A 24,063-nucleotide genomic window follows, 5' to 3' on the forward strand; every position below is an offset into this window, starting at 1 on the left:
ACACAGATATGACCCAGTATGGGGTGACTCACAAGGATGTGAGAGAACTAAAAGAGTGTGAGATTTCAAAAAAGAAGGAGGTTGGAGAGAGATCCCTGGAAATACTTATCTTAGACTTTTTGAAATGGGAAGAAAAATGCAGAAGCCAACAAGCGAGATGAAGAGAAAGGAGGGTTACCAGGTCCAAATGTATCAGAGAAGTTGAGGAGAAAGAGGATTGAAAAAAATGTTATTAAGCTTGGAGGATACAGGGTAACGGATGGCTTTTCACCAGAAAATTTGACCATCAAAGGTCAATTTTCTTTGACCATTGAGGATGAAATTAGATGTGTGAGTGTAGTGAGTTAGAAGTGAGTGTAAGCATATGGAGGGGAGTAGAAGTTTGCTCAGTGTATCACAGTCTGTCCTACTTTCTGTTTTGACATCTGCATCCCTGCCCTCCCCTGCCTCCTACTTCCCTGTCTCTAAGTACATTTTGTTCTCTCCCTGTCCACTACTTCTGTACTCATTGCCACATTATACCTCGTTAATAACTGGGCAAACTTAGAGTATATATCCTCCACGTAGATTTGCAGAGCAGGGAGTAAAGTGGGTGATTGGAATCGGCAAACCAGGGGAGTGGTGGGATTGGTTTTTATTTCCCACAGACTCATTTGGTTCTTGCACCTTTTGAGAGCGTACACAGACTTCTTTCTGGTTGACTTACTGAGCCCCTGTAATACACAGAGTGAGAGGCGAGGAATATCAGCGCCATAGAAAAGCAGGTCCATTAAGTATTAAGGTGTAAAACAGAAATAGACTCATAGAGAAGAAACCAGTGGTTGAGGTGGGTGGTGTGAGAAATAGGTGAAGGGGATTAAGAGGTACAAACTTCTGGTTTTGAAATAAATAAGACGTGGGGATGAAAAGTACAGCAGAGGGAATATAGTCAATAATATTGTAATAACTTTGCATGGTGATAGGCGGTGACCACACTTGGCTGTGGTGAGCATTTCATAATGTATAGAATTGTCAGATCACTATGATGTACACCTGCAGCCAGTATTGTATGTCAACTATACTTCAGTAAAAATGTATTAAGCTGTAAAATGAGTTGGCGATCATAAGTTGAAAGACTAACACCGACAACAAAGTTTAAATGTGAGTTACTCCTTCAAACCCAGAAAATTCTACTATGGTGTTAATGTTTGTTGTCATTTTATTTTAGTTAAGGGCAAATCCTTTGAGTGTTTTGCAGGCCCTTTGTTTTCTGGCGAGTGAATAGGTAGCAACCATACTGGAGAACATAGGTTGGAGGAGACTATATTGTTTTTCCTTATTTTGGTTGCATGCTTGGGAGCATTGTGGCGTTTGGGTAGATTTTCCATGTTAGTCAGAGTCCTCAGATTGCTGTTGGTCTTTTGGGGAACACGAGGTAGAAGTTAAAGTCATATCATCTTGGTATGAAGCTGAGCAAATTGAAATGTTTTTTCGCACATCTTGCTCTGAATTTATATCAGACAGATAGGCCAGATTTGTGTCTTGTACTGAGCTTTGGCAGGAGAAACAACAATCTGGATTTTTGTCTTCTGACTGCTGGTTGTGTAGGTTTTGGTGTTTCGTGCTTTCTGGTTTGTTGTGTCTTATTTGCACAGTTTCTGTTCGCATACCTTCTTTTTGGATATCTGTGGATTTAAGGTCTTGTTCCTCATCTTGATACTGACTGTCGTTGAATGGAATGCTTTGTAACTGCTGACGTCGAGTTATGACGTGCACATTTTGGGCTTCTTGGTATAGAGCTTTCTGCTTTGGGAACTCTTTCTCTAGTAGATCTTGGGTTTGCCAGGCTTGGGATTCCCACCTCAGGGAATGTGGCATTTCAAGTGCCAATTCTTGTGCTTTCCACTCTTTGTTTCTCCAGCCTTGAATTCTCCGGTCTTGGAATTGTTGGCTTGAAGATTGCCAAGCTTGGTATTCCTGGATTTGGGATTGCCAGTTTTGATGTAGCTGCTTCAGGGATTTCTCCTCTTGGGCCTGCAGGTTTTCAGCCTCCTCATACTGGGGTTGTTTCTTGGGGGATGTGTCCATATCAGTCTGTTGAGCTTTACCTTGCCTATCTTTGGGCTGTTCCTTTGGGGATTTTTCCTCTCGGACTTGCAGATCTTTAGTGTGCTCCTGTTGGGTTTGCTTCTTGGGGGATTTCTCCATATCAGTCTGTTGAGCTTTATCTTGCCTATCTTTGGGCTGTTCCTTTGGGGATTTTTCCTCTTTGTCCTCTTGATATTTACGTTGTCCACTTGGGGATCGCTGCCTTAGGGATTGTTCCTCTAAGACCAGCAGCTGGTCTTTAGTTTGCTGATCTGAGGACTTCTGTCTGGTTTGCTTAACTTGGGTTTGCTTCTCTACGGAGTGCCTCTTTGGGAATAGCCAGTCCTTGATGTGCTGGTCTAGGGATTTCTTTCTTGGGGATTGCTGGCCTTGCATTTGCAAGTCCTGGGATTTCTGTTTTGGAGTTTGCCAGCCTTTGTTTTGCCTGTATAAATCATGTGACTTTTGGGATTGCAGGTTTTCATTTTGCCAGTCTAGGGATTGCCACTTTTTGGATTTCCTGCTCTGGAATTCCTCCTGAGATTTCCATTCTTGGGTCAGTAACATGACTTCTGATTGCATGTCTTGGTATGATACACGTGCAAGTTGCTGGTTTCGATGTTGAAGATCTAGGGCTTGCTGATCTAGGCGTTGTATATTAGAGGACTGGGCTGCATGAAATGCTGGGGCTGCAAGTAGCATGGATTGTGCTGGCAGAGCTTGTAGTTGGGAGTGCAGATCTCGGTAAAGTATGCCTTCAGATGGCGGCTTTTGGGATATCATGTCTTGGGATAATATATTTTTAGATGGCATGTCTTGGGCTAATGTGTTCTGGGGGGGTGTGTTTTGGGATAGGGCATATTGATATGGCATGTCTAGGGCTTGTGTATCTTGGGATGGTATGCTCTGGTATTGTGATTCTTGGGATGATATGTCTTGGTATGGCATGTCTTCTGATGTCAGGCCTTGAGACTGTGTGTCATGGTATGTTGGGGCTTGAGATGCCAGGACTGGCAGAGCCTGGGGTGGTAACATTTGGAGTTTTTTTATGTAACTGGATGGGAAAACTTGGAGTGGCAAAGCGCGGGACTGCAGAAGTTGGGTTTGATTTTCTGGGCGTTGTGCAATAGCAGATTTTAGGTCTTCATCTTTCAGCTGTTTGGCATATGGGATCTTTTCTGTGGACCTTTCCAGCAATGTGGGAAGCAAAGGTTTCAGCTTAGGTCTTTCCTCATAAACTTGTGAAGGTGGAGAAATACTTTTCTGTTGTTCATCTAGCACAGACACAGAAGATGTGTAGTAAGTTTTACTGCTTCTCCTCCTTGAATGTCTGGAGGCTAAAGGATTTCTTGTGACTCTTAACTTGAAGAAAGTATAGCCTCCAATGAAAACAGGTTGTATGTTTGTCGTTGAATCAGCAGTGGAGGACTGTTCTTGAAGCTCAAATTGTACTGCAGTATTTTCTTCAGGGACAGAGAGTTCACTCTCTTGAGTAACATCCGAAGGCAAGAAAAATACAATCTATAAAACCAAGGGGTATAGAAAACATTAATGGAATAATCACCTTGGATGTTCTTTTCTTCTTGTATTCCCAAATTATTTTTCGCCTCTGCCTTAAGACAGTAGGGAGGACACAACATCTACACAAAGAGTTAGAAAACAAATCCCAGTACTAACATTGTCTTTACCATCGACTCACTGGTTTTATCACTATTTATCACTATTACCTCAAATATCGAAAAGGGGAATTTGGTTAAGATTGTCTGAAATATTCTTCCCGTACCTAATATTATAAAGCTTCTAAGAAATTTAAAATAATCTTCTCAGCATTCATATATTCAGTTTTATAATGATTTACTGTTCACCTGCTAGGTGAACTAGATACTGGAGATGAAAACTAATTGGATGTGGGTGTTGTCTATAAGGTGCTCACAATTATAGGTATACCAAGATATAAATAGACAGTAATACAGTTTAGCAAATGCTATTATAGAAATAGGTGCTAAGTGCTTTATGGGAATGTAGAAGTCATGACCTAATTCTGAGGGCCAGGAAATTGCTTCATTGAGGAATGTTTGATCAATGTCTTGATGGGTGGACAGGAATTCCTCGGGCAAAAAGGTAAGATGAAGTAAGATAGGAGTCAAAATGCAGATAGAAGAGGCAGTGGGTAGAAAAACAAGGCTATGATGCAGCATAGTGTGAAGGCAGATGATAAACAGATATTGTTGGATGGTATGCTAGCTGCTGTAAGTTGAATGCTTGTGTCCCTTCAAACTTCTACGTTGAAACCTAATCTCCAGTGTGATGGTATTTAAAGGTAGAATGTTTGGGAGAGGTATTAGTTTGGGGGTGGGGCCCTTGTAAATGGAATTAGTGGTTTTATAAAAGGGAACCCCAAAGAGCTCCCGTGCCCTTCCCTCCATGTAAGGACACAGTGAGACTACCAGCTATGAACCAGGAAACAGGTTCTCACCAGACTCTGAATCTACCAGTACCTTGATCTTGGTCTTCCCAGCTTTCAAAACTATGAATAATACATTTTTGTTGTTTAAGCCACTCTGTCTTTGGTATAGCAGCCCAAATGGACTAAGATAGAAATTGATGCCAGGAAATGGGAGTGCTGCTGTAACAACTGTCTAAAAGTGTGGAGGCTGGAGGAGTTTTGAGTTCTACATACTAGAAAAAACTTATATTGCTATGAATGAACCATTAAGGGCAATTCTGGTGAGAGCCCAGGAAGAAAAAAAGGAGAGCTGTAGATAAAGCCTTAGTCTTCTTAGAGAATACCTAAGTAATCCTGAATGAGATGTTCTTGGAAATATGGACAATAAAGGTCATCCTGATGAGGTGTCAGACAGAAATGAGAAATATGTTGTTGGAAACCGGAAGAAAGGTGATCTTGGCTATAAAGTTGCAAAGAACATGGCTGAATTGTTTGTGTCCTAATGTTTTGTGGGAGGTAGAACTTACAATAGTGAAGGAAATGATGGAATTTCATGTAGTAAATAATGAATATTATTAATAATGAATGATAAATATTTTATGTGATAATGAAATTTAGCTGAAGCTATTTTTTTTTTAAGTTTTTCTTTCTTTTTTGAGAAAGACACAGAGAACACAAGTAGGGGAGGGGCAGAGAGCATCACAGGCAGGCTCTGTGAGCCTGATATGGGGCTCGAACCCATGAACTATGAGATCATGACCTGAGCCAAAACCAAGAGTCAGATGCTTAACCAACTGAGCCATCCAGGCACCCCTAGCTAAGCTATTCCTAAGAGGTGTTGAAAGTGAAGCTTGAATCCTTCAGATAGCTAGCTAATGGTAAAATATGAGAAGAGAGACATTACTTAAAAATGGAATTGTTAAGCAAAAAGAAAGCAGGACCAAGTCTGTCCATTCTGCAAAAAAAATGAGAACACTAAGAGTATGGCCGTGACTTCTTTGATAAGGAAATCAGTATAGATCAGCCATCTCAACAATAGCCAGAACCTATTCTCCAAGCAATGGAAGAATGACACCAAAGGTGATTCTGAGAGCTTCAGGGGCTGCCACTCCTACAGGGGCTGACAGTGTAAGAGCCCTGGAAGAAGAATGATTTCAAAGGCTAGGACCATCTCTCTGGTTCAAGCCAAGCCAGAATGCCCCCTCCCAGTGTCTCAGAGGTGGGCACCACCGCATGGGCTGCAACCAGCTGAGCCGTGGGAGCGTGACCACCCCCACTGAGGTTTCAGAATCTGCCATGTGACAGAGCACGGGCTTGGGGCCCCACCCCAGCAGAGCCACAGGCATGGGACTCCAGCCTGGAAGAGTCAAAGGGCCCAGGCAGAGAGCTGATGCAGGGGCAGAGCTCAGGCGGAGAGTTCCTGTGGGGCCTTCCTGCTGAGCCACGTGTGGTTGGAAGCCAGAGCATCCAGCCAAAGGGGGTTACTCTTGAGCCTTAAGGTCTGTTTGTCCTGTTAGGTTTTGGACTTACTTGGAACCTGACCTTTTCCCCCCTTATTTATCCCTTCTGGAATGGGAATGTCTATCCTATGCCTGTCACAACACCGTATTTTGGAAGGTTGGTGTCATAACACATTTGGTTGCATAGGCTCACAGCTAGAGAGGAATTTGCCTCAGGATGGATCTTACATTGAGTCTCACTCCTATCTGATTTAGATGATACTTAGATGAGACTTTGGACTTAGCCTTTAAAGTTCATGCTGAAACAAGATAAAGACTTCTGGTGCTGTTGGGGTGGAAATAATATATTTTTCATGTGAAAGGGCATGAATTTGGGGGACAGGCAGGGATGGAATACTATAGATTGAGTGTGCCCCTTCCAAATTTATAAGTGGAAACTTAATCCACAGCACGAAGGTGTTCGGAGTTGGGGCCTTTGGGAGGCAATTAAATCATGAGGGTGAAGCCTATATGAATGGGATTAGTGCTTTTATAAAAGAAACCCAGAGAACGCCTTTGTCTTTCCCACCAGGTGGGCACACAGTGAGAAGATGGCATCTGTAAACCATCTGGAATCCACCAGGCCTGAATCTACTGGCATCTTGATCTTGGACTTCCAGCCACCAGAACTCTGAGAACTTTTTCTTGTTCGAGCCACCCAGTCCATGATATTTTTGTTATAGCAGCCTGAAGGTACCAAGACACTAGGCCAGGAAATTTGGACCTTCCTTTACAGGTAAATGAGATCTATTGAAGTTTTTTTAAACAACTAAGTGACAGCATCTGATACAACCTTTAGCCAATGCTTCCCAGTCTTTATTTATTTATTTATTTATTTTTGAAAGGGGCTGTCATTACAGCCTCAGTCTGCTGAGTTTTGCCATCCTGTGTCCTTCCTAAGGTCATCCATAGAGTCAGAATAGACTACTTGTTCTGTTTGATGAAGTGATTGGAACTCTGAGTGGTTAAATGACCTAATGATGGTTACCTCTCTGATTGATGGCAGGCCTAAAATAAAATGCCTGCCACATTCTCTTGTATGATCATTGTCATTCCCCACCTTCTAATTTGTTTTCGCATCTATATTTTATCACCATTGGAGGGATATTTATGTGAGGATAAATAGTACTTTAGGGGAGATTTGTGCATTCTCACTTACCCTAAAACTTTCGTTTCATTTGAATTGTAATTTTTTTTCATTTGATAAAAGAAAGATTTGGAGGCATGAATTGGAATTTCTTTAACTTTATTCAAGATTTTAAGTGTATGATTTTAAATGTACTCCTCTCTAATGGTAACAGTGATTGCCAGGTGCTGGACAGAGTTCCAAAGTCATCTCAAGTAATTATTATGACATTCATATGAGGTTATTTTCCTTGTTTTATAACTGAGAGAGCTGAGATTCCGAGATGTTAAGTAACCTGACCAGTGTCACAGAACTATTAACTGGTGAGGCTAGGAGTCATACACTGCAGTTGAATTCTAGGTCCTGCACTTTTCTCTCTCCTCTCCTCCCCTCTCCTCTCCTCTCTCCTCTCCTCTCCTCTCCTCTCCTCTCCTCTCCTCTCCTCTCCTCCTCTCCCCTCCCCTCCCCTCCCCTCTCATCTCTGATATATGCTTTATAATAACCACTTCAGTTACACCTTACTCCAGAGTGGCTATTACTGAAGACTATATAAAATAATGTTTGGGGCACGGTGGTTTGCACAGAGAAGTTGTTTGATAAATAACTCTTTCCTCTTCTTGGGATCAGGGTGCATATTACATAACATCTTTGCATTCTCTTTGTACTTCTCACATTGCCATGCGACTAAAAAATAACCCTTTCATGGGAGCGCCTGGCTGGCTCAGTTGGTTAAGCATCCGACTCTTGATTTCAGCTCAGGTTATGATCGTACATTTTGTGGTCTCACGAAACGTGAATCATCAGTAGATAATGGAAAGTAGATGTAGAGACATAACCTAGAAGGTATGAGGGGCTGGAAGGAGGAGGAAAGGGGGGAGTTATGTTTTGTGGCGCAGTTTGTATGGGGATGATGAAAGAGTTTTGGACATAGATAGTGCTGATGGTTACACATCATTATGAATGAATTTAATGCCATTGAATTGTACACTTGTAAGTAGCTAAAATGATAAATAGTATATTATGTATATTTTGCCACTAAAAAAGGATTACTACATGAAAGCTACAGAAATGAAGACAGCATGGAATATGTGAAAGGATTGACATGCAGATCAGTGGGACACAATAGAGCATCCAAAAAGACCTCATATAAATATGAGGTCATATGAGAGACCTCATATAAATATAAATATTTATATGAGGTCAATTGATTTTCAACCAAGGTGCCAAGGTGATGGGGGAAGACATTGCATTTTTGACAAATTACGTTGGCATAGCTATATATCTCCATGGCAGGGGTGCGTGAACTTCTCACCTCAGAGCTATATAATGTGTAAAAGTTAACTTGACATCTGTTAAAGATCTAAACACAAAAGCTAAAGCTATAAAATTTCCACAAGAAAATAGAGAAGAAAATCCTTACAGTCTTGTAGGCAAAGCTTTGTTGGGACACAAAAAGGACTAACCATAAAAGAAAAAAAATCACAAGTTGTTATGTGAAAGAAACTATTAAGAAAATGAAAAGGCAAGCCAAGGCTGGGAAGAATAGTAGCAATACATATATCTCAAAAGAGGACTTGTGTTAAGAATCATTTAAGCTCTTGTAATTCAATAAGGTAATGCAATAAAAGTTGGCTAACAATTTAAAGAGACACATCTCAAGAAAAAAAAAAAGAGGACAATAAACACATAGAATCTCATCATCATTTGCCATCAGGGAAATGCAAATTAAAACTACAATGAAATTCTACTACATACACACTAGAATAACAAAATTATTAATACAACTGGCAATTCCCAGTGTTGCTGGTTATAGAGAGCAGCCATACCCCTCATATTACTTATAAGAATGCAAAGTGATACAGCCATTTTGGAGAACCATTTGATATTTTCTTACAAAGTTAAGCATCCATTTTCCATCCCATCTAGCAACCAGGTCATGGATTTGAGAAATGTAAAAGAGAAATGACACCATATGTCTACCCAAAGATGTGAACTCAAATGTTCATTGCAACCACATGCCAATCGGGAAGTACACGGATAAGCAAATTGTGGTGTGCCCTCACATAAAAGGAACAAAGTATTGATACATGAGACAGCATGGATGAATCTCATGAATACGCTGCTTAGTGAAAGAAGCCTAGACACAAAAATGTACTTATTTATGATCCATATATGTGAAGTTTGAAAAAATAAAAACTAATCGAGGTGATGGAGATACTGATTGCAAAGAAGTTCCAGAGAGTCCTTCGGGGTGATAGGAATTCACTATATCTTGATTATAATGGTAGCTAAACAGGGGTGTACAATTTGTCAAAACCCCTTGAATTACATACATTTAAAATGGGTGCATTTTATTGTTAGTAAATTATACTTCTACGAAGTTGATGTAAAAGAAAAGTGGGGGAAAAACCCCACTTAACACGGGTCCTGGAATTGTCTTTTGGGATTTAGAGAGCAGGCTCAGGAACCACATTATTTAAAAAAAAATTTTTTTTAATGGTCACTTATTTTTGAGAGAGAGAGAGAGACAGACAGAGAGAGAAGGGTGGCACGAGCAGGGGGAGGGGCAGGGAGAGGGAGACACAGAATCTGAAGCAGGCTTCAGGCTCTGAGCCATCAGCACAGAGCCCAATGCAAGTCTTGAACCCACAAACCGTGAGATCATGACCCGAGCTGAAGTCGGAGGCTCAACCGACTGAGCCACCCAGGCATCCCTGGAACCACGTTATTTGAGTCAGAATCCTGATGTTCTGTGAACCTGGGGAGGTTACTCTTTGTGTTTTAGTTTTTCATATGTAAAGGAAGGGAGTCTTGATGGTTTTGTTAGCATTAAGTTGGTGCTAAGTGATTATAACAGTGACTGACAGAGTAAACATTTAGTAAGTGTAAGCTGTAACAATTATAAATAACAGGAGTATGGCTCTGAAATATTTTTCTTCTCTGCCTCTCCTCTGGTGAGGGGATTGACTCACACAGCCTTGTGGCCCAGGGAGAAGCTCTCTGTGTCACAGTAATATAGGTTCCCATTAAGTCTGTTTCTCTTCATATACTCTGGCAGGGAGAGAAGGAGCTATGTCTGAACAGAGATGACTGGATAGCAAAGAGGGCAGGATGGCTGCCTCAAAGGGTGGAGTGAGCCAGCCATCGCTGTTAGTTAAGCTTGTCTCTCCTTGACCTGCCTCACCTCAGAAGTTGTAGTTCAACATCTGAGAGTACTGCTCTGCCCACTAATAGGCTGGGGGTCACCTTGCAGTGTCCCCACAGGAACCCATTCTTGCAGTAATATCCAACGCACCTCATCGGAGGTTGTCCAGCACTTGCTTCTGAAGGAGGAGATAGTCACAGAGATGCCGAGCTCTACTATGCTGATGACCAGTAAGACTGACAAAATTCCCTGCAAAGAGTGAGGATAAATATATGGCATTTGGAATGAAAGCTGTATCATTTTAAAGGTAAAAGCCAAGGACTATTTACATTGTATGACCAAGTAAGGAAGGGAAAACCCATATTTTAGATGCCCCACAGCCATCAGTGACTGAACAATTTTCATCTTATGTCTTTTTGACAAGCAGAGATAACAAACCCTAATGCCTGTAGGGGCCAGGCAACCATCCCAAATAAGTGAAATGGAAGGGGAGACAGTAGAGAATAAAGATATTCCTAGAATGTGTCCATTTCCCAGTTCTGAGCAATAGTTACCGTGTGGGAACAAGGACCCCATGAGGTCTTTCTTCTTTCCTAAGGAAGCTGGATATACAGATTTTTAATGTGAAAATCTCCAGCTTTTCCTTCACTTGTGGGAAGCAAATAGAGCCTATCTGCAGACTGGATGCAGCTCACAGACTGCTGTTTTGCACACTCTGCTTCAAGATAATAGTTAGATGAAGAAGCAGCATATGAAATAGCATGGTGTCCAAAAGCTTAGACTGTGAAGACTGAAAGAGCTGGGTGCAGTCGGGCCAAACTTAACTTGGTCACGTGACTGTGTCTCTAATTCTTGGTTTCCCTATAACCCATTCAGAAGCCTGGATTTCCCCCCATTTGTTGGTAAGACTGAAATATATGAAGTGCCTACTGTAAATTTGCTGTTGAACAAGATAGACCTGCTCCTGGTCATTGTGGGATTTGCATCAAATAAGGGGGGCAAAGAGTGACAAGTAATTAGACAGTTATTTTTAACTACGTTGCATTACCTGCCATGAAAAAGTATTGGGAGCCATGCACTACTATAGTGGGAGATCTGAACAGGTCAGCCCTGGGAAGGGTAGAAGCGGGATCAGGATGGACCTCCTTAATGAAGTGAAATTCAAACTGAGGTTAAAGAATGAGGGGGAATTTTAATTGTGTAGGTGGAAGAGGGTAGGCACTGGGCTGGGGAACATTGGAAGCAGGGGAAAGCTCGTCTTATGGTCCTAGGACAGTAGGTATTTAACACATTAAGGAATTTGGGGAAGTGCCAGAAGTGTGGAGTGGGAAGGGTAATGACGCAGAATAATGTTGGAAAGGTAGGCAAGGTAGGTGTTATAGGGTCTTGTAAGCCTTTTAAGATTTGGGTCTTAATTCTGTATTTCACAAGAAGCCCTTTAGTAATGTGCTCAGATCTGCATTTTTAAATGATGACTCCGGCCACAGTGTAGTACACAAGTAGATTTGTCTTTGAGACAGAAGACATCCATTCAGGAGATGTCTAGAGCCCACTGTTCTGGCTTGTGTGTGTGTGTCTTTTAAAGCTTATTTGTGATGTTTGAATTACACTAAGGAATTGTGGAGTTGTATACACATGAGGTCTTGGAACGGATTGTTCATGATTCTGCATGTAGGCACTAATCCTGCAAAATCCCTAACTGTGCAGAGCTGAAAGTAGACAGCAGAGTTTTATAAATCTGGAGATTTAACCCTTTTGGTACACGGTTTCTCCCTGATTCTTACTAACATAATGAACAGTAGTGGTCTCCTGTCCACTGGAAAAAAGAGTAAGGGATTATAGTATATTGTATTCTTGGCCCAATTAGGACAGGATTGTGTTCCTTACGTAGTGTTCTGGCTTTCCTTAGTAAGTTTTTTTGAGTCTAATTCTGGAGTTGACCTCAGAATATATGGGATTGTTCTTAGGTTCGCTTTTACAGGTGATTATGAGGATTAAAAAGATCTCATATGCAGTGACTGGTAGTTCTTTTCTCTTTCCTCTTCATTTGGGGATACAATTTCCCATGATTCTATTTCATTTCAATCCAAAAGGTCAAGTCTCACTAACATCCTGGGACCAAAGCCTTCAAGATGTGGCTGACGGAAATAGAATGAAAGCCTAGTATGTACTTGGGGAAGTAAAGGGAGAGGCCTCTGGGAATCACTGACATGCATAAAAATAATGTCACTGAATACTTACTAGATAAATATTGAAAATTACACCTACAGTTGCATTTCCTGGCAAAGATACATCTCATTTGCTGTAGTGAGTAACATTGCTACATTTATGTAAAATAGTTTATGTTCTAAAATTATTAGAATACATATTAAGTGGCTTAAACACCTTCTCCCACTGTATTTTGTTTCTAGTATTAGTTGAGTAAACTCTTTAGATCATTTTGTTCCTCTTTAATTCTAGAAAGGTAAAATTTAATCTAATCTACGTCCGTACTAATAGTAATAGCCAAAACCTATTTGACTGTTTACACTGTGCCAGGCAGTGTTCTAATTTAAGTAACCCTCAGAACAGCCCAATGAGGGAGATATTCTTATTATCTTCATTTTCCACACAAAGAAAACTGGGGCTTAGGCAAGTTACAATATTAGGCCAAGGTCACAAGTGTGCAAGTCACACAAGCAGGGTTCAGATCCTGAATCACAGTGTCTTCTCAAGAGTCTGTTCAAATGCTGACTCGACTTCCATTATTAGAATCAAAATTAATGACTTGATGCATCGTGAACATAGCTTAGATAAGATCATACAGAGTCACCGTATAGAGTAGGACCACTTACATTGAACAGGTTTCTACCTATAACACATATTCCTTCGAGGGAAGGCATCTGGCAGTACTTGTGCTGGTACCTGTAGCTGATAATGGTTAGAGTAATCCCAGCCACCGCAACCAAGGAACTGATGACATTCATGGCTGTGACACCTTGTCCCTAGAAAATAGGTTTTCAAATAATATTAAATAAAAACCAAACCAAATAAAAAATTTCTTGTAAGAGGCGCCTGGGTGGCTCAGTTGGGTTAACATCCAACTCTTGATTTCTGCTCAGGTCCATGATTCCAAGGTCATGGCATTGAGCCCCTCACTGGGCTCTGTGCTGAGCATGGAACCTGCTTAAAGATTATCTCTCTCTGTTTCTCTCTCTCTCTCTCTCTCTGTGTCTCTCCCCCCCCCACTCCGCCCCCTCCCCTTCTTGCACTCTCTCTCTCTCTCTAAAATAACAAAATAAAAAAATAATTTAAGAAAACATGTGCTTAAAAAAATTTTTAAAAAATTCCTTGTAAGAAATTCTTAGTGCATTTGTCTTTCCAGATACGCCTCAAGGATGAACTGTTCCATCAGGTCAGTATACTTAAAAGGCAAGACAACTCAAATTCTGATTCATCAAAGTCAGCAGACAAACTACGTTTTAGAATGAGCCAGGAAGCCACGAAAGGGAACGGGTAGAGAAGGAGTGCTGTATGGTTAATGCTAAAGAAGACATTCATTTTATCCTAATGCATCATCTTTCATAATCTACAAGCAAAATGGTGTGTTAGAAGATATCTTGGCCTTATAATCAGACCTAATTTTGAGTCCTAGTGAACTAGGACCTTGCACAAGGTAACTAATCTCTGGGAAGCTCAATTTCTACCTCGAGAAATGAGAATAATGTCACCTAATTTTAGGGCAGTATCCATTTATTTATTTATTTATTTTAATAAATATTTAGTGTACCCCAACTATGTGTCCAGCACTGAATTAGGCCCCTGGGACACAAAAATAAACACAGTAGATGAGGTCCTGCCTTCCTGTGGCTTATATTCATTCCCCCAGAGGATTCAAACAATAATCAACCAAATCACTAACATATTTACAGATCGCTACAAATTTGGACTGGGGTTTAATGATTTCCTTTCTTGATTTCAGTGTCCCAGCATGGAAGGTATTGCCCTACCAAATTCCCTACCAGATTGCCCTACCAAATTCCCTTTACTCACTCCATATACATACATACATACATATGTATGTATATGTATATATATATTCCTACTCACTCCATATATATATGTTCCTTTATAACTTGAACATATATATTCAAGGCATCATGCCTGCCTCTGTCTACCTAGCTCTCAGTGAGTCAGGGTTAGGTCTGCCTATCCTTAGTTTATTCCTCAGCTCTTAAGGGAACCAATACAGAGAAAAGAACAGCATTGGGTCATTATCTGTAGTGTCTGTGCTTATTTCTATGGGTGGAGAAAGATGGGGGCTTTCCCATAGTTCCCCCAGAACTTTCCTATAGTCTGTAGCTATTCTTAGAGGGAAGTGGCAGAGGACCATAAAAAACAGTGTCAGAATGGCTTTAAGAGAAGACTCACATATCCATAGCCTTAAAAAAAAACGAGTCATTGGAAGGTAGTACAGACTTCTAAGTGTCTTTTCTATGTAATATCTTATTAAATTCTCAGAATAACCTTTTGAAGAAGGTACTTTTCTCTTCAAGTTGACACAGCAATGAGTGATAGCCTTGATTCTATCCCAGAATGATCTGCTATCAATGTCAGACTCTTTCTTTCAGACCCTGGGCAGGTCCCCAAGAAAAACTTCTGTTGGTGGGGGTGAGAGCTAATGGTGACGTTGGCAGGTAGGGATGACCTGAACTGCAAATTTGATGTCTAAAGATTTTCTTGTGAGACCCTTTGTTTTAAAGGCTTTATATAGAAAGATGATGCAAAGCAAGCAGAAGGTTTTAAACTACATAGAAGTCATGAAAGTAACTTACCATACATTTTTTCTTCTCATTGATTCCTGTGATGTATCCCGTAATAACAAACTATTAAGAAGAAAAGAGATAAAAGTTAACAGGTAGTGTGTTTGACTCTCTTACAGTATAAATTCCTTCAGAGACTATATTGTAATCTCTATGTCTGAATCTCCCCAACTATATGGTCTTTCCCCCTGAGCATCAGGGAGGAAGGAGGGCAGGCACTGATGTAAGAAGAAATACTGTGTTGGATATGCACTGAACAACACCCCTTTGCCAGGGTCAGTTGGGAGAGGCAGGCCCTTCTTTAAGGTCCACAAAATACCACCCAGATGGTTGGCCCAGCTGGGCTCTACACAGAAAGGTAATCCTGGACTCTGGGCCTGGAAGAGGGAATGGTGAGCTGTGTCTGCTCTCAGCAGATGGAGGAAGACGTTCAGGGCAGAACTCTCTAACGGCTGATATCAGGGCTGGAATCTAGTATAGTTATCTCAGCCACTTCTTGTATCTGGAACATAGAGTCTTGTACAACCCAAGGAAAACGGAGAACTCTGTCACCCAAAGTGGAGCCCCTTACTCATTTGAATATTCTGGGAATGAGAACTTCTGTCGGAATTGGTATTGGACCTTGAGGACATCTGGGTCTCAGTGTTCGGGACCTCAAGGTGACACACGGAGATCAGAAAGTTACCTTTGATTCCTCCCTCCACTTCACTGCCCACAACAGATCACCACTGGATCGATTCTACCTCCAAAGCGCTCTCAAAGCTTCCCATCTCTTTCTATCTCCACTGCGGCCCGTCTAGGTCAGGGAATCCCCTGGATTCTTGCAGCCTCCTTTCAACTGATTGTCCCAGGTTTGGTGTTACCATCCTTGAATTTGTTTACAGCTCAGAAAACCCAATGATGTTTTAAAGATAACAAGTCTTCAAATGTCACTCTCGTGTTTAAAGATTATCAGTGGGTTCCCCTTGCTCTCATATTAGAGTGGCCACATTCTTAATATGACCACAAGGGCTGGCACAACCTGGTTCCATCCTACAGTTTTGGTCTCATTTTGTGCCAGTGCCATAGACTCATTGGTCTTCTTTCTGCTGTTCTTTCCCATATCAAGCTTCTCACTCATGCTTTGCCTTTGCCAGGGGAGGCTTTCCTTGCACTTCACCCAGTGAACACCTATGTGCAAAGCACTTCGCTGACCTCCATGCCAGGTGAGTGCCCCATTAAATCTTCACAGGGCATCTGGAACTTGTCTCTTAGAGTACTTAGTGCAAGTGAAATAACATATCTGTGGAGTCAATTTTACTTTTCCACTTCCAGCTTCCCTATCATATGGCAAACCCCATCTGTTTCTAAGAGGAGCATTTCACCACCTCCCTAAGAGGGCCTTGTTTGCCTCTCAGCACCTACAACACTGCCAAAGATAGACTATGTGCTCAGTAAATATCTTCTCAGTGAAGAGTAGAGTTTTAAAGAGCAGCATGCCAGAACCTCACTAGAATCCATCGGTGCAGGTCACACTGAGTCACACTGGGGAAATTTTGTTGTGAAATAAGGAGGTGGGGAGTTGGTCTTTTTGTTTCTCTACAGTGTGGCATGTGTAGTTTGAAGATTATAGTTCATATTACAGTATTTCTATTTGGAAAATGAAAATACTACTAGTTGTGTTTGACCTGGAGATTATAGAAAAAGCATGGAATATTTATGTTTGTTGAAAGAGCAGGTTTTTAACAGAGACAATAGTCTCATTTAATTATTTAATGAATTATTATTTAATTCCTTTGTTCATTGAGTTATGTCTACTATGCAGCATGGTTCTAGCTTCTGAGAATGTAACAGAAACTAAAATAGATAATACTTTTGCCATCTTGGGAGGGTATGTTCTAGTGGGGAAAGCTGTGTTGAGTGTACCCTTAAATATTGTGGCACAAGATTAGGAACCAGAGCTGTTGGGATTGAATGGAACTAGCAGTACACTAAGAATTATAATTATGGCTCTATAAATAACTAGATGAGTGACACTCATAAAATTGTCTCTGTGAATAATAAGGGGACTAAACAACAATAGTCATCTTTAAAATTCTCCTTAAGCTATGAGAGTATATGATTCTATGAGTGCTAGCTAGATATGTTTAAATTATTATCTGTTCTTGAGATTAAACAACATGGTACTAAACAACTAATGGGTCAATGAAGCAGTCAAAGAATAAGCTTTTAAAAATCCACGGAGACAAATAAAAATGAAAATACAGTGGTCCAAAATCTTTGGGATGCAGTGAAAGCAGTTCTAAGAGGGAAATATATGGTGATACAGGCCTACGTCAAGAAGCAAGGAAAAGCTCAAATAAATAATCTAACTTTACACCTAAAGGAACTAGAAAAAGAAAAGAACAAAGTCCAAGGTGAGTAGAAGAAGTAAATAATAAAGATGAGAGCAGAAATAAATGACATAGAGACTAAAAAACACAATAGGAAAAATCAGTGAAACCAAGAGCTGGTTCTTGGAAAAGATAAACAACATTGCTAAACCTTTAGCCAGACTCATCAAGAAAAAAAGGGGAAGGATACAAATAAATAAAATCAGAAATGAGAGAGGAGAAGTAACAACTAACACCACAGAAATACAAAGGATTATAAGAGAATACCATGAAAAACTATACACCAAGAAATTGGACAACCTAGAAGAAATGGGCAAATTTCTAAAAGCACACAATCTTCCAAAACAGAATCAGGAAGAAATGGAAAATCTGAACAGGCTGATTAACAGTAATGAAATTGAGTCAGTAATAATAATAATAATAATAATAATAATAAAAGTGAAAGTCCAGGACCAGATGGATTTACAGGTGAATTCTACCAAACATTTAAAGAAGAGTTAGTATTTCTTTTTCTCAAACTATTCCAAAGAATAGAAGAGGAAAGAAAGCTTCCAAATACATTTGATGAGGACAGAATTACCTTGATACCAAAGCCAGACAAAGACACCAAAAAAAAAAAGGAAGACTACAGGCCAATATCCCTGAGGAATATAGATTCAAAAATCCTCAATAAAAAAGGTGCCTGGGTGGCTCAGTCAGTTGAGCATCCAACTCTTGTCTTCAGCTCAAGTCATGCTCTTATGGTTTGTGAGCTCAAGTCCCATGTTGGGCTCTGCACTGACAGTGTGGAGCCTCCTTGGGATTCTCTCTCTTTCCCTCTGTCTCTCTCTGCCCCTCCTCCATTCTCTCTCTCTCTCTCTCTCTCTCTCTCTCAATAAATAAATAAACTCTAAAAAATTATTTAAAAAATCCTCAACAAAATATTAGTAAGCCACATTCAATAATACAGTAAAAGGATCATTCACTATGATCAAGTGAGATTTATTACAGGGATGCAAGGATCGTTCAATATTTGCAAAGCAATCAACATGATACACCACATCAACAAAATGAAGGATAAAAATTATATGATTATCTCAATAGATGCAGAAAAAGCATTTGAAAAAATTCAATACCCATTCATGATAAAAACACTCAACAAAGTGGGTTTAGAGGAACATACCTCAACATAATCAAGGCCATGTAAGAAAAACCCATAGCTAACATCGTACTCAATGGTGAAAAACTGAGAGCTTTTCTGCTACAATCAGGAACAAGACAAGGATGTCTACTCTCTCCACTTTTATTCAACATAATATTGGAGGTCCTAGTCAGAGCAATCAGGTAATAAAAAGCAATAAGAGGCATCTGTATTGATAAAGAAGAAGTTAAATGTTCACTATTTGCAGATGACCTGATACTACATGTAGAAAATACTAAAGACTCCACCAACTCCACCAAAAACAAAAAACAAAACAAAACAAAACAAAAACAACCAGAAGTAATACATGAATTCAGTAAAGTTTCAGGATACAAAATTAATACCCCCAAATCAGCAATGTTTCTATACACTAATAACAGTGCCCAAAGCCATCTACAGATTCAATGCAATCCCTATCAAAATACCAACAGCATTTTTCACAGAACCAGAAGAAATAATACTAAAGCACTAAATTTGTGTGGAATCACAAAAGACCCTGAATAACCAAAGCATCTTAAGAAAGAAAAACAAAGCTGGAGGTATCACAATTTCAGATTTGAAGATACACTACAAAGTTATAGTAATCAAAACAGTATGGCACTGGCACAAAAGTGGACACATAGCTCAATAGAACAGAATGGAGACCCCAGAAATAAATCCATAATTATATGGTCAATTAATCTGTGACAAAGGAGATAAGAATATACAGTGGGAAAAAGATAGTCTCTTCAATGAATGATGCTGGGAAAACTGGACAGCTATATGTAAAAAAAAAAGAATGAATGAAACTGGACTACTTTCTCTAACACCATACACAAAAATAAAATGTATTATATATCTAAATGTGAGACCTGAAACCATAAAAATCCTAGAAGAGAGCATAGGCAGTAATTTCTTTCACATCAGCCACAGAAACATTTTTCTGGACATGTGTCCTAAGGCAAGGGGAACAAAAGCAAAAATAAATTAGTGGGATTGCATCAAAATAAAAGCTTTTGCACAGTGAAGGAAACCATCAAAAAAATTTAAGAGACAACCTTCTGGATAGGAGAAGGCATTTGTAAATGATATATCCAATGAGGTGTTAATAACTGAATATATAAAGAACTTCTACAACTCAACACCAAATAAAGCAAACAATATGATTTAAAAATGGGCAAAGGACTTGAATAGACATTTTCCCAAAGAAGACATATACACGGTCAATAGACACATGAAAAGATACTCAACGTTACTAATCACCAGGGAAAACAAAACCACAATGCGATATCACCTTACACCTGTTAAAATGACTAAAAGAAGACAAGAAATAACAAGTGTTGACAAGGATGTGGAGAAAAAGGAATGTTTGTACACTGTTGGTGGGGATGTAAATTGGTATAGCTACTGTGAAAAATAGTATGGAGTTTCTTCAAAAAATTAAAAAGAGAAACACCATATGATCCAGCAATTCCACAACTGGTTATTTACCGAAAGAAAACAAAAACACTAATTCAAAAAGATAAATGCACCCCTGTGTTTATTGCAGCATTATGTGCAATAGCCAAGATATGAAAGTAACCTAAGTGTCCATCAATAGACAAAAAGAAAAGGAAGACGCAGTATATATACAATGGAATATTACACAACTATAAAAAAAAAGATGAGATTGTGCTATTTAAGATAGTGTGGACGGAACTAGAAGATATTATGCTTAGTGAAATAAGTCACACTGAAAAAGACAGATACCATATGATTTCACCTATATGTGGAATCTGAGGAAAAAAAAAAAAGGAATAAGCAAAACAAAAAACAGATCCAGACCCATAAATACAGAGAACATACTGACAGTTGCCAGAGGGGAGGAGTAGGGGGAATGGAGAAATGGGTTAAGAGAAGAGGGATATACAGGCTTCCAGTTGGGGAATGAATAAATCACAGGAATAAAAGGCACAGCATAAGGCATTCAGTCAGTGACACTGTAATAGTGTTGTATGTTGACAAATGCTAGCTACACTTGGGTGAGCACAGCATCATGTATAAACTTGTCAAATCACTGTATTGTACACCTGAAACTAATGGAACATTTTTTGCTGGCTATACTCAAAGATTGTCTACTCTCAACCTCCGTTTTCATATTTGCAAAAGAGAAAGTAGGATATTTACCCATCTGATCTCCCAGGTTGGTAGTAAGGAGCAGATGACTTACTCTACACACAGGGCTCTGGAAACTTTTAAACACTGTATGCCTAAGAGCAGTTATTACTGTGATGATGGTAGATGCAATGACCAAATGGAGTTGCTTCTCTTGCCACACAAGGGACTATCTGGTCTCCTTGGGGACCATATTCATGGGATTCTTCATCCTGGGACCTGACTTGACGCAGTTCAAACCAGTCTTGATAGTAATTTCGCAAAAGCTCCTAACTGGTAGTACTCACAATAAATGCTCCCCAGAATGGATATCCCGTGAGGAAAACGAGGGGAAATCTCTGGGAGAAATGGAAGTAATTGAATGCAAATATGCTTCCAACACCCGCAATGATCAGAGCAAGCAGGATCTGGAGAGCCTGGGAGGAGAGAAATGGGTACATGAGGTCACTGGTGCCCCAGCCTCTTGGGACTCTCCCGGGCCCCTGGGACATCCCACTATGCTTATGTCACACCTCCCTCGACACGAATGCCTTCCTCTTCCGTTTGCCCACTGCCCTCAGAGCTTCAGAAAGTCCGGTGTCTCTTTCTTCTTCTCGCTTACCTGGGTCCTACAGGTTCACGTCTTTCACTTTCACCCTTCACTGCTCATTGGACCCCCTGTATTACCAGTTTACCTTGCGCCGGACAGATAGGAGTACATGTTTCCATATCCAGTCTGTGCTTTTGGAATTACGGCTCAGCCCCATTCTCTGAAATCTGTGAAGTTTGCTGATCTAGAGTGGGGGGGCTGGGGTGAGGTTTATGTCTCGTCTGCTCTTCCGGCAAGGGCCTGTCCAGAGGTGAGAGTAACCCAGTGGGGCTCACGGGCCTGTGAGGAATCTGCACCACTGGTGGTCTGGCAGGGCTGGTGGCTCTTCTCAGGATACAGCTTCTCCTCCAGCATTCTGGGTTTTTCCCCCAGCCCACACCTCTATGGCACCACCCAAAGTGGTACTTTTACTCTTGTACTAAAGATAGAGGCTGTATACATAGCCCTCCCCTCGGTACATGCATGACTGAAAAATGTTTTGTCTGTATGTCCACATTGTGGCTCACGGTGAAGCTTTGAAGAGAGTTTTCAAAGAACCCCCAACGCCTGGAACAGCACAAAGGGGAAGTTTAACCTCTCCTCACATGGCTTTTAGCTCCAAGGGACATGCCACCACGCCCTGAGGTCACCTCCTCAATAAAATATTTGGGGGAAATTATACCAGTTTCCTGCCTTTCTCTCTGCCAGGATTCAAAGAACAGTATTAACTCCACATGAAACAGCCCTAGGATTTCCTCAAGGTTAGGGAAGTTATTAATTGCAGGGTTAAATGAGCCCCCCCACCAAGAAACATTTCTAAGACATGTTCATAAATAAGACATTTCTAAGGCACTCTGTGTGCATTTCTAAACAGAATTTTTATTTCTCTTGTTCATCAAAATCTAGGAAAATGGTATTATTGGCTACATATTGGCTCTTCTGCTGAAGATCTGCTTATTTGTACAAGCAAATAACTTAGAGGTTTCTATGATTAATGAAGAAGGAAAAATTGTAGGCAAAACGTGAGGGAAAAGAAGGGGAATCAAGTCCCTTCCTGAAAAGGAATCAAGTCCCTTCCTGTGTCTATTCAGACACACCTGGAAAAATAGCTTCTTTTCTCCCTTCCGAGGAAAACCCATGGACAGGAGAGCACTTACCCCCAAGACTTTTGGCTCTCCCTTCAGGAAATCCAGCAGAGAGCTCTGAGGCTCATAGGGAAGGGCAGTCAGTACTGTTTCATTTGGTTGTATCGTGATGTGGGATGATCTTTGGTCCTCAGATGAAGACTCCATGATTCAATGGCAGAGCTCTATTAGAAGAGTAAGTGATTGAAAAGCACAGCTAGAGTCATGGTCTTCCACTAGCCTCCCATGGAGTCCTTAGCAATGAGCCTTAGCAGTTGCCCTACTCACTCCTACCACCACAGAATCACAGTCATTGAGTCATAGAGTCTTAGAATTCTAGAGCACATCCAGCCCCTGGGATCCACTTGTCCAGAAGACCTACTTTCTTGTCAGTTTGTGTATAAACAGGTGGCAAACACACACACAAAAAAGATGGTGTACGTGAAAACAAATCCCAGTACCTATGCTCATGAGATATAAAGGAACTAAAACTTAAGGAATATCTATTCTGTTCTAGATTCTGTAGATAGTGTTTTGTTTTGATATCTCTTAACGTTTAGTCTTTTAACAGTTCTGTAGTGCTGAAACTGAGGTACAGAAATATTACGTTGCCCAAAGTAACATACTAATGGGTAGGGAAAGGAGCCAGACTCCACTTGTCTGTCTCTAAAATTTGTGTTTTTTCCACCCTCTTCCAAAAGGCCTAAAGCTCATCCTACTCAAGGCCTTTGTGGTTTAAACAATACAAGTATGATGAAAGGAACATAAAGTGCCTTTTGGAATTTTGCTTTTCATGTTTAATTCTTTGTAGTCCTGTATTTGTTGATTTTAAGTATTAAACCATAAAGGCGAATGGTTTCACAAACCCAAAAACCATGTATGTACAAATGTCATCTTGAGTATTTCCTAGTTGGTGGCAACCATGGCCAGCAGGGTCTCTCAGCCTCGGCACTGCTGGCATTTGGGGCCTGATAATTCTTGGTTGTGGGGACCTGTCCTGTGCACTGTAGGACACTTGGCAGCGTCTGTGGCCCCTGCTCATTAGATGCCGGTCCCACATCCCCAGCTATGACAACCCAGATTGTCTCCGGACATTGCCAAATGTCCTTTGGGGGTGGGGAACAAAATCATTTCAGGGTGAGAACCACTGACATAGAGAAATAATTGCAGACTGTGTTCTCTGTTTTTTTTTCCTGATAAAATGACTCCTTTTCACATCTAGACTCCAGAGAGAGTATGTATTTCTCAATACAGCATTTTTCTGCCAACATTTATTCAGATACATTTTAATTTAGGCGCCCAAAGTGCAACGCAACATATTTTATGTTATGTTATGTTATGTTATGTTATGTTATGTTATGTTATGTTATTTATTTTTCAAATTTACATCCAAGTTAGTTAGCATATAGTGCAACAATGATTTCAGGAGTAGATTCCTTAGTGCCTCTTACCCATTTAGCCCATTCCCCCTCCCACAACCCCTCCAGTAACCCTCAGTTTGTTCTCCATATTTAGGAGTCCCTTATGTTTTGTCCCCCTCCCTGTTTTTATATTCTTTTTGCTTCCCTTCCCTTGTGTTCATCTGTTCTGTGTCTTAAAGT

At 40.4% G+C, this 24,063-nt stretch overlaps 1 protein-coding gene across 3 annotated transcripts; it reads right to left on the reverse strand.

Annotated features, from left to right (window-relative positions):
* Positions 1 to 1,180: 1,180 nt before the first annotated feature.
* MS4A14 (membrane spanning 4-domains A14) lies at positions 1,181 to 22,774 on the reverse strand. 3 transcript variants are annotated; one of them, XM_049645772.1, is made up of 6 exons: positions 22,496 to 22,774; positions 21,058 to 21,186; positions 15,098 to 15,148; positions 13,118 to 13,267; positions 10,434 to 10,532; positions 1,181 to 3,588 (listed from the first exon to the last, which is right to left on the reverse strand). In XM_049645772.1, exons 1-6 carry the CDS (start codon positions 22,628 to 22,630, stop codon positions 1,369 to 1,371), a joined length of 2,784 nt encoding a protein of 927 aa, XP_049501729.1. In that variant the 5' UTR covers positions 22,631 to 22,774; the 3' UTR covers positions 1,181 to 1,368. The 3 variants fall into 3 exon arrangements, with proteins under 3 accessions (XP_049501729.1, XP_049501749.1, XP_049501740.1); XM_049645792.1 differs by lacking the exon at positions 22,496 to 22,774 and having other exon boundaries at positions 13,188 to 13,267; positions 21,058 to 21,095; XM_049645783.1 differs by lacking the exons at positions 21,058 to 21,186; positions 22,496 to 22,774 and adding an exon at positions 20,783 to 20,801 and having other exon boundaries at positions 13,188 to 13,267.
* Positions 22,775 to 24,063: the final 1,289 nt, after the last annotated feature.

Source organism: Panthera uncia, chromosome D1, assembly GCF_023721935.1.
Source record: "Panthera uncia isolate 11264 chromosome D1, Puncia_PCG_1.0, whole genome shotgun sequence".
Classification (NCBI taxonomy): Eukaryota; Metazoa; Chordata; class Mammalia; order Carnivora; family Felidae; genus Panthera; species Panthera uncia.